Below are 12,192 nucleotides of genomic sequence, written 5' to 3'. Positions count from 1 at the left end.
TTACACGGATAGTCCAAAAACGTTTCATCCGTCAATTCCTTTCCGTTTGCTGCTTTCACGTGACTTTCATGTGAGGGCAATTTCGTCCTTGTACGTTCCATCCATATATTTAATAAATTACCTACCAACTACTCCCATTAAATTGGCCCCCGTATTAAATATTCTTCGTGTCCTATTCTTCTCTCATTCGATACAACCAAACCCTAAACCTCCTAATCGATACTATTAACGATGGTGAATTGCAATTGTGGAATCGGCGCTACCATACGTACATCATGGACAAACAGAAACCCAGGAAGAAGGTATTACAATTGCTCGATTCAGGTTAGTAAAAAAAAACCCTCATTTTTTTAAATTACATAAGTAATTCGATTTAAGGTGAGCATTTGTGTGTGTTTTTTTGTTTAATGTAATAAATCGTATTTGATTTCAGAATAATGGTGGTTGTAACTTTTTTCTGTGGTTAGATCCACCAATGTGTGAACGAGCAAGGGAAATCATTCCTGGGTTGTTGAGGAATATCAATGCTCTAGAAGAAGAATTGATGATTGTTAGAAACAATGCAAGGATGTACAAGATGCTGGTTGTTTGTATATGTGTTGCTATGTTTGGTGTTATGTATTATGATAAGTGTAGACTAGTATGTTGATGTTTAGGCTAGTATTTGGTTTTTTTTGTTGTATTATATTGGTAACCAGACTAGCAATGGTATTTTGCAGTGTCTTTGTATGAACACCTTTTGCATCATCAACTATTGTATCAACTTTATTATGAAATGGAAATGGCTAGTTCTACTTTGTAAAACATTTGCATATTTGGTGTATACACTACTAACAAGTAACACAAACAGAGGTTATAAAATGACCAAATACCAGAAGCAAGATGCATATATTAATGAGTACCTTAACATGACCAAATTTGACAAAAGTTCAAATACTACAAAGTTCAAAGCTACACAAAAGTACATACATTAGTTCAAACCAGACATAATTTCAAATTAACATAGTACATACATAGACCAAATACTACACAAGTTCAAAGCTAATAACCATACACAAAAGTACCAAGTTCACATATTAGTTCAAACTGAACATAATACACACAAGTACTAAGTTCACACTTAATTTGCTCCATTGCTTGGTTTCTTCTTCTTATTGCTCCCACTTCCAGATGCAGTGCTTGCCTTCCTCTTGTCCATTCTTGCAGCTCCTTTACTAGATGTTGTACAGCCTCTCCTGTTGTGACCATACTCACCACATATTCCACATGTTGTACTTTTTCCCTTTCTTGAGAGATGAGTACCATTGGTTATGTTGTCATCCTCATTTAATCCTTTTCTTCTATTTTTCTTGGGCCTACCAGCAGATACAACCCTTTTTGGTGGTAGTAGAACATTAATCACACTGGATTTGGGCCAAAAACATCTACTATTTACAGGCTTAACTGTGAAAGAGTAAGCTTTTTCCAAGTATCCATCCAATAAACTTGATCAACCCACTCCTCAGGTACTCTCACATCCATACTGTTAAAGGTATGGTTATACAATGCTGCAACTGCATGCTTACAGGGCATACCAGTCAGTTCCCATTTGTTACAAGCACATGTCCTTCTAACCAAATCGACTACACATTGTTCATTATGTAGCCCACTAACCTGATACTGATCACTACCACTCCACAATACATTAAACTTCCTAGCCTCATCCTTGATATTCTCAAACAGTTTTGTTGCACCAGGTGTTAATTGCCCTTCACTCTTTACAATGACCTTCTTCACATTTACTATTCTCTTCATCATGTATTCCCTAACATATTCTATAAAAGTAATTATAGGCTTATCCCTAGCTTCAACTAACCATCTATTAAGTATCTCACACATGTTATTAAGTAAAACATCAGTTTTAGCCCTACCAGAAAAATGAGACCTTGCCGGTGGAATCTTAGACAGGTAAATCCAGCAATATTTATTGAACTTCTTCAGATCCAACATGGCTTTCTCAAACTGAGGTACAGTAGTGGCAGTAGCACAACTCCAAAGATGGTTTTTGTATACAAGACCATTCCATTTCTTCTTCATATTTTCATGGATGTGTCTTAAACAGAAACGATGTTCAGCAGATGGGAATATCCTTTTTAGTGCTGGGATAAGTCCATGTGATAATAATATAATAATAGGGTTTCAATACTAAATTAATTGCATTTAATTGAAATAATTAAAATGCAAAAATTACAAAGTTGTTACCTTCTGTCTGTCAAAGATAAAAGTGAAATTGAAATTGGTTTGAAGTTCTAGATCTTCTTTCACAAGATTTAGAAACCAACACCAAGCATTGTAGTTTTCTGCCTCAATAATTGCATAGGCCAAAGGGTAGATTCCATTGTTGGAATCTACACCAACTGCATAAGAAGTTGACCCCTTGCAGGTTCCTTCATAAAAGCACCATCAACCCCTAACAGATCTCTTCTTAATGCCTTAAACCCTTCTTTCAATGGACCCAAACAGACATAGATTCTCTTAAAGACACATGTATTTGCTTTTGGATCATTATTCTTCGTCAACACCCTAACAGTTGTGCCTGGGTTGCATCTTTTTAATTCACCAACATAATCCCACAGATCCTTGTATTGACCAGTATATTCCTCATTTACAACCATATGTGCCTTATTCAATGCTCTCCAAGCCTTTGAATGAGTAATTTCAAGTTCTAGATCTGACTCCATTTGTGATTTAACTGCCTTGGTAGGTATTTCAGGGTTTGTGGGTAATTGATTCACCAGCTTTGAAGAAAGAAATTTATATGTGCAATGTTTACTTACCCTTATTTGCAGACATTTGTGCTTATCATCTAGTGTCCTGACAACCCATGTGTCCTCCTTTAAATCTTTGGATGCTTGCATTTTCCATTTACACTCACATTTAATGACTCTAGGTTTCTTTTTCTTTTTGTCTTTTTTTGAAGTGTTCACATGGGTCACATTACTTTTACCTTTCTATCCTACCAAAGAGTCCTTTTCCTTTTCTCGTGTATTCAACCCTGAAGATTCACACTTTTCCATTTTTTACCACCCACAAACTGTTGACCTTTAAGATCTGCTACTAATCCCTCACATTCTGCTCTTACTCGTCTCTTGACTACAGGCATACACGTTCAGATGGCTCATCCAATTGAGCGACTCAGTTGGGTGACGTATTAACATTCCACAAAGGTCTAAACTTTCTTAAGCATAATAGAATACATGGTTTACTATATCCGAGAGACGTTATGTATTTCAATGCTTTCGTTAATGATTGGTTTTAAAAGATAGTTAGGCCCTTAAAAAGAGTTCAACCATAAAGAACAGCATGGCCAAGTCAAGCTGACTTCCATGAACACGTTCGGTTATCCTAACGGTCCAAACTTTTATGTGTCAAAACAAACAGTTCCTTAATTAACTAAGAATCTCTCAAGCGGGGTGCAATGTTTGAGACCATGTTATGGTGCAGTGTACTAATCAACACTGACCGGGTTCCATGGCCTTACTTAGCAGAGATACAGCTTACAACAACCGTTGTGCTTCAGTATGCACGTAGAAGTTTATATGCTTGGTGACTACACTAGCATGGTCTGGGACCGACAATGTACTAAGGGTCTAGTCAGATGTTTCACTACGAAAGAGTCCTCAGTCGGAATCCAAAGCTCGATAGACTTACTACAATCGGTGTGCCTCAGTCGATCTTACGTTGTATCCGATAGACTTCTCTTACCAAGGGGTGACACAGATAGTGTACTCTGAATCGGGGTTCGCGACTTCCCAATAACAGAGCCAATAACTACGTTCTATTAGTTGGAAAAGCGATTGAGTTTAAAGCATAATCGGAAAGCATTTCAACGACATACACAAACCATAATATTATTTCGGCATTATAACTGCTTACATCATAGCATACACTAAAGATAACTACTCGCTAATCATGGCAACAATATCACAGAACATAATGATAAAAGACATTATATAAAGATAAAGGATAGAAGTACCAGTAGATTAAACGAGTTCCGAATACAAAAGTGAAAACTTCAAGACTCTAGACCGCTCCTAATACAATCTTCAGCATTCTTCTCCGGGTACTAGGTTTCCCGCACGGAGTCAAAAACCTTGAAAGTATGACTAATATTGTACAAGAGAGAGAAAGAAGTGAATTGAAGTGTGTGTTGAAATGAATAAGAAAGACCCTTTAAATAAGCCTAAATTTTCCCTGCAAATGGCTGGTAGGCTGTTTGGCAGGCCGTTTGCAGGGGCCGTTTGCCAAGCCAAGCCATTTGCAAGGGCCGTTTGTCTGACCCGTTTGGCAGGTTGTTTGTAAGCCAGGCAAGCCGTTTGGCAGGCCGCTTGGCAGGGCACTTGGCAGGCCGCTTGGCAGGCCGCTTGGCAGGCCGCTTGGCTTGCCTGGTCAGCTGAAATTCCTGGATCGTAACTTGATTTCTTGTCTTTCACCGTTTTCGCTTTAGAATCTTCGTTTTAGCTCCGATTCTCTTGATTCTTTTTGCACCATCTTCGTAATTAATTGTTCTTCAATTCTAACCGATGAAGTGGGTATTTTACTAACAAAGTTCGAATCTTTCTTGTTTTTGGGCCTTAATACCGAAGTGAAAACGTGACTTTTTAGCCGATATCAAATATCCCACAATTAGACTTTGCTTGTTCTCAAGCAAACTCTCATTTTACCTTAAGAAATCTTTTCGGAGTTTCTTTTCTAATAACCTAAGTGGTTTGCTTTTTATTGTAAGAGCAAAAGATAAAGTGAGTCATCTATGTTATGATCGAAACTATCTCTGCAAGCATGCGAGGAGGTTACATGACATAGGCTAACTTTCACGGGTCACATAAATCACACAAGTGTTTAGGGTTCCCTATAGATCTAAGAAATGAATTCACTCATAGTCAGTCATGCTACACCCATCGTCATAGGCTTGATAAAGACTCAAATCCTTGCTACTAATGTGAGAACAGTAGTAATCTTAGCTTCTAGGTCATTTGTCAATGATGGAAAGGAATTTTGGAGTGGTAGTGAAGTTGTTTTTGAGGGGTGAGAAAAAGGGTAATGAAGTCTTTATGCAGACTTTCATTCGGATAGATAGGAGTGCTGAAATGTTTGAGAAGCACTTTTAATCTTTTTTTTATTTGATAATCATTTTCGGTCAAGTTCTTCTTCGGCGTTTCTCTTTATAAGTTCTGCTCCTTTTTCAGAACATAATTTTTTTTGAATTTCATCTCGAGAAACTTTTTACCGGTAAACTTTTTCAAGACCTTTGCCATGATACTTGGGAGGTTTATAACATCGGTTTTTCGGAAGGAATCTCATTTTCTGAATTTTTCGAGTAATAGTAAAGATGATGTGGATGTGGTGGTGGAGTAGAAGTAGTGGAGGTGCGAAATGCTTATTTTTGACAAATGGCTAGCTCTTCTTATTATAACCGAATCACGTTTTGCTGGTTTGGAAATGTAGATCTAAAGCAAGTTCTGATTCTGAGCACAGACATCGGCACTCTCAACGGAAAACAGTGAAGCATTAAAGATGAATGCTGGTCTTATTCGGGGTGCCTCACCATAATCAATTTAGGTCGATAATGCCTTAGTGATGCAATGCTTTATTAGAGATTTGGTTCAACCTAACAAGATTTCCACCTTAATTAAGCCTTACTTTTATTTGCAAACGTTTCAGGTTTTCAAAAATACTTTTTCGAAAAGGCTTTCTCTTGTTAAAATTTTTGAAATTTGGCTTAAGAACTTGGAATCTTCATAATGGGTTATTTTAATACAGCATAAAAAGATTATACCAACATCCCACACTTAGACGAACATTTTCCTCAATGTTCCTAGTGTATCCCACACTTAGGAGTTTTAGTTGAAGAATTGGGAGTATTTGTCTAGTGTTTAATTGGGTTGGAATCCCACACTTAGTGATAAGTTAGGATGTGGCATAGTTTAAATTTTGAGCTAGTACCGGGAAGAAAGAAATACCCCTAGCAGATGTGGCTGGCTTTCAATCCTTGCGTCTTTTATTGATCGGCTTATTTTTCATCCTTTATTCTTCTACTCTACTTTATTGCACGGGTTGCCTCCCGAGAAGCACTTTTGTTTAAGGTCGTTGGCTCGACCGTAGTGATGCTTTAAAAAGCAAACATTCCTCGCTGATGGTTGTAATCTTGGTCTTCTTGAGGGAATGTGAGTCTTGGTGGGTAAATCCTGAGAAAGTGTAGGACCAATAGTGGTAGAAGATCCGGTACTTTTCTTGAAGATCTTCTGAAAGATAAGTAATGTGCAGTTTCGGCTCGTGATAAGTCTTGAAGTCCGATGAGAATATGATCCATGGATCTACTGGTTGACCCATAAATGTTAATCATAGAAGCAGTGCTGGTGGTGATTGTTTCTCTGATGGGATGACCATTTCGGAGGTCTTCAAACAATGTTAGAAATTGTATCTTTATAATCTCGAAATCTTCGGAATGGTGATCTCCACAGTAAGAGTCTGTAGCTTTGCACATATTTGTTAAAAGAAGAAGCTGAAAAGAAGTGAACAGAAATCCTGACCCGAGCATTAATGTCACCATCATTGAGTATATCTCCCGACATCCGGCTTTGAATGTGAAACTTGGATCTGTGGATTCATGGAAGATACGTGATATCTGCTTTGTAACGTAGGTGGCAATGTTGACCAGATCTGGTTCAAGATGAGAGAACGGATTGTTGTGCCTTACTTCCTCTGTAACAGCGTCTCGTAACTCTTTGATAATCAGATCAGCATGGTGATCAATTGTTACGTAAATCACTAGCATGTCTGGTGTGCTTTCGAAATTATCTCTTTCCAAGAGAGCGAAAAAGCTGTGAATATCTTCGATCATTTTCAAATCAGAGTGATAAGTTGGGCGTCCGGTGGAAAGATCCATGTGCTTCCGGATGAGAGTCAATAGTGCTCGTTGGTTTGCTAAGAATGGAAGTGCTGATCCGGCTAAGGCGTTGTAAACCTTAGAGTAAATGATCTTCTGCTCTCGACAGAATCTTGTTGTAGAGACCCGTCCTAATCCATCTGGACAAAGTCCATATCGATTACAACGATTCACAATAGTTGATTACATCGCGAGGTACTTGACCTCTATATGATACATTTTACAAACATTGCATTCGTTTTTAAAAGACAAACTTTCATTTCATCGAATGTTGACAGGCATGCATACCATTTCATAATCTATCTAACAATAATTGACTTAGTAATAATCTTGATGAACTCGACGACTTGAATGCAACGTCTTTTGAAATATGTCATGAATGACTTCAAGTAATAACCCTAATACGAGCAAATGCACAGCGGAAGATTTCTTTCGTACCTGAGAATAAACATGCTTTCAAGTGTCAACCAAAAGGTTGGTGAGTTCATTAGTTTAACATAAAATATCATTTTAATTTTAATAGACCACAAGATTTCATATTTCCATTTCTCATAAACATACGTCCCATGCATAGAGACAAAAATATCATTCATATGGATTGAACACCTGGTAACCGACCTTAACAAGATGTATATAGAATATCCTCATCATTCCGGGATCCTCCTTCGGACATGATATTAAAAAAAGGGGCATATTCGATTTCGATAATTCAACCATATAATGTAGTTTCGATTACTTGTGTCTATTTCGTAAAACAGTTATAAAAGTTGCGCATGTATTCTCAGTCCCAAAAATATATATTGCAAAAGCATTTAAAAAGGGAGCAAATGAAACTCACCCATATAAATATTGTAAAACGTTTAATAAAGCATTTGCATGTATTCTCAGCCCAAAAATGTAATGAGTAAAAAGGGAGCAAATGAAACTCACGTATATAAATAATGTAAAAACAGTTAATAAAGCATTTGCATGTATTCTCAGCCCAAAAATGTAATGAGTAAAAAGGGAGCAAATGAAACTCACGTATATAAATATTGTAAAAACAGTTAATAAAGCATTTGCATGTATTCTCAGCCCAAAAATATAATGAGTAAAAAGGGAGCAAATGAAACTCACCTAATGTATTTTGTAGTAAAAATACATACGACGACATTGAACAAGTATAGGGTTGGCCTCGGATTCACGAACCTGTATCATTTGTGGATATGTTATTATACATAATCGTAATCGATCAATCATATATATATTTTTGTTATTAATAATATACTTATACTTATTATATTATATGTTATTTAGATAAAGTTAATATATTTAGTTTTATATGTTTTATATAACTATGACCTATCATTAATAATAAACTATATATTAAGATTTAGTATATATTTATATATTAATTGATATAGTTTAGCTAATATCTTTTTAGTAATAAAAGTATAACGTAATGTATTTTTATATAAAAGTATCTTTTTATGTTAATATTGATAGCTTTAGTGATAACCAAATACTAATTTTATAAGAATGATAATAATGATAATAAGCTTAATAATAATAATGATAGTAAAGATGTTACTTTTAATGATTCTATTAGTTTTAACAAAAACGATAGATTTGAAAATAATGTTGCTTTTAGTAATGATGGTATTGCTAATAATACTAATACTGATAATAATAATAATTATAATAATTTTATTACTAATGATATTAATGATAATAATAATACTGGTTGTGAGTATGATGGTAATACTAATAATAACTATAATACTAGTAATAATAATAACACTAATAATCATAAAATGATACATGCATTCGTCTTAATAAAAATAAAAATAATAATAATAGTCTTAATCTTAATAATAATAACAACTGATAACTAATACTTGTCTTAATAATATTAATAATAATTATAATATTAACTGAAAATACTGATAATAACAATAATGATATTATTATTAATATGATTAATGATAATATAATCATTTCTATTATTGTTTGTACTAACAATTCTTAACATAGTAATAATAATTAATAATAATAATAATACTAATAATAATATCATTAAAAATTAAATTAGAATAACAAAAATTACTACCTTATACGAATTAGGCTTCAAAAAAATAGAATAGAATGCCACTGGCAAGACTCGAACCCTCGACCTCCCGCTAACCCGAATCACACCTTAACCACTCTGCTACCTCTGTTTTTCTGTATTAATATCAATCTAAATCCTTATATCCTAAAATTCTGTTACCTCTTCTTCTTCACCCCAAACTAGATCGACCTGGGTTAAATCCTCATTCAAACACAAATCAACAACTTTTTATGACTTTTAATTGAAACTAAAATACCATATATAATTAATTAGTTTAACTAAGATAGTAAAAAAAAATAAAAATAAAAATGGCTGTAACAGCCGTCGTAAAAAAAAATATAAGTTTAAATTAATTTAAAATTTTAGGATGTTTATACATATAATTATAACATTATATTTAGTAAATTTTAAGACTCAAACATTTAGAGGAAGTATTGGATTAATTACAGAAAAAAAATAAAAATAAAAAAAAAACGTTTTACAGACCTGATATGTAGTGACCCGAACTTTTCCATGTTTATATATATTAATTGAGATTGATATTTACATGATTAAATGTTTCCAACATGTTAAGCAATCAAACTTGTTAAGACTTGATTAATTGAAATATGTTTCATATAGACAATTGACCACCCAAGTTGACCGGTGATTCACGAACGTTAAAACTTGTAAAAACTATATGATGACATATATATGGATATATATATAGTTAACATGATACTATGATAAGTAAACATATCATTAAGTATATTAACAATGAACTACATATGTAAAAACAAGACTACTAACTTAATGATTTTTAAACGAGACATATATGTAACGATTATCGTTGTAAAGACATTTAATGTATATATATCATATTAAGAGATATTCATACATGATAATATCATGATAATATAATAATTTAAAATCTCATTTGATATTATAAACATTGGGTTAACAACATTTAACAAGATCGTTAACCTAAAGGTTTCAAAACAACACTTACATGTAACGACTAACGATGACTTAACGACTCAGTTAAAATGTATATACATGTAGTGTTTTAATATGTATTTATACACTTTTGAAAGACTTCAATACACTTATCAAAATACTTCTACTTAACAAAAATTCTTACAATTACATCCTCGTTCAGTTTCATCAACAATTCTACTCGTATGCACCCGTATTCGTACTCGTACAATACACAGCTTTTAGAAGTATGTACTATTGGTATATACACTCCAATGATCAGCTCTTAGCAGCCCATGTGAGTCACCTAACACATGTGGGAACCATCATTTGGCAACTAGCATGAAATATCTCATAAAATTACAAAAATATGAGTAATCATTCATGACTTATTTACATGAAAACAAAATTACATATCCTTTATATCTAATCCATACACCAACGACCAAAAACACCTACAAACATTTTCATTCTTCAATTTTCTTCATCTAATTGATCTCTCTCAAGTTCTATCTTCAAGTTCTAAGCGTTCTTCATGTATTCTACAAGTTCTAGTTACATAAAATCAAGAATACTTTCAAGTTTGCTAGCTCACTTCCAATCTTGTAAGGTGATCATCCAACCTCAAGAAATCTTTGTTTCTTACAGTAGTTTATCATTCTAATACAAGGTAATAATCATATTCAAACTTTGGTTCAATTTCTATAACTATAACAAACTTATTTCAAGTGATGATCTTACTTGAACTTGTTTTAGTGTCATGATTCTGCTTCAAGAACTTCGAGCCATCCAAGGATCCGTTGAAGCTAGATCCATTTTTCTCTTTTCCAGTAGGTTTATCCAAGGAACTTAAGGTAGTAATGATGTTCATAACATCATTCAATTCATACATATAAAGTTATCTTATTCGAAGGTTTAAACTTGTAATCACTAGAACATAGTTTAGTTAATTCTAAACTTGTTCGCAAACAAAAGTTAATCCTTCTAACTTGACTTTTAAAATCAACTAAACATATGTTCTATATCTATATGATATACTAACTTAATGATTTAAAACCTGGAAACACGAAAAACACCGTAAAACCGGATTTACGCCGTCGTAGTAACACCGCGGGCTGTTTTGAGTTAGTTAATTAAAAACTATGATAAACTTTGATTTAAAAGTTGTTATTCTGAGAAAATGATTTTTATTATGAACATGAAACTATATCCAAAAATTATGGTTAAACTCAAAGTGGAAGTATGTTTTCTAAAATGGTCATCTAGACGTCGTTCTTTCGACTGAAATGACTACCTTAACAAAAACGACTTGTAACTTATTTTTCTGACTATAAACCTATACTTTTTCTGTTTAGATTCATAAAATAGAGTTCAATATGAAACCATAGCAATTTGATTCACTCAAAACGGATTTAAAATGAAGAAGTTATGGGTAAAACAAGATTGGATAATTTTTCTCATTTTAGCTACGTGAAAATTGGTAACAAATCTATTCCAACCATAACTTAATCAACTTGTATTGTATATTATGTAATCTTGAGATACCATAGACACGTATACAATGTTTCGACCTATCATGTCGACACATCTATATATATTTCGGAACAACCATAGACACTCTATATGTGAATGTTGGAGTTAGCTATACAGGGTTGAGGTTGATTCCAAAATATATATAGTTTGAGTTGTGATCAATACTGAGATACGTATACACTGGGTCGTGGATTGATTCAAGATAATATTTATCGATTTATTTCTGTACATCTAACTGTGGACAACTAGTTGTAGGTTACTAACGAGGACAGCTGACTTAATAAACTTAAAACATCAAAATATATTAAAAGTGTTGTACATATATTTTGAACATACTTTGATATATATGTATATATTGTTATAGGTTCGTGAATCAACCAGTGGCCAAGTCTTACTTCCCGACGAAGTAAAAATCTGTGAAAGTGAGTTATAGTCCCACTTTTAAAATCTAATATTTTTGGGATGAGAATACATGCAGGTTTTATAAATGATTTACAAAATAGACACAAGTACGTGAAACTACATTCTATGGTTGAATTATCGAAATCGAATATGCCCCTTTTTATTAAGTCTGGTAATCTAAGAATTAGGGAACAGACACCCTAATTGACGCGAATCCTAAAGATAGATCTATTGGGCCTAACAAACCCCATCCAAAGTACCGGATGCTTTAGTACTTCGAAATTTATAT

General features: G+C 33.6%; 1 protein-coding gene across 1 annotated transcript; it reads right to left on the bottom strand.

Moving 5' to 3' along the window:
* Window positions 1-1,120: 1,120 nt before the first annotated feature.
* Window positions 1,121-2,076, bottom strand: LOC139857810 (uncharacterized). The gene is made up of 2 exons (XM_071846649.1): window positions 1,445-2,076; window positions 1,121-1,403 (listed from the first exon to the last, which is right to left on the bottom strand). Exons 1-2 carry the CDS (start codon window positions 2,074-2,076, stop codon window positions 1,121-1,123), a joined length of 915 nt encoding a protein of 304 aa, XP_071702750.1.
* Between the last annotated feature and the right edge of the window lie 10,116 nt (window positions 2,077-12,192).

The sequence above is a fragment of the Rutidosis leptorrhynchoides genome, chromosome 7 (assembly GCF_046630445.1).
Source record: "Rutidosis leptorrhynchoides isolate AG116_Rl617_1_P2 chromosome 7, CSIRO_AGI_Rlap_v1, whole genome shotgun sequence".
NCBI lineage: Eukaryota > Viridiplantae > Streptophyta > Magnoliopsida > Asterales > Asteraceae > Rutidosis > Rutidosis leptorrhynchoides.
Note: the sequence above shows the minus strand (reverse complement) of the source record. Positions and strands in the feature narration are given on the sequence as shown.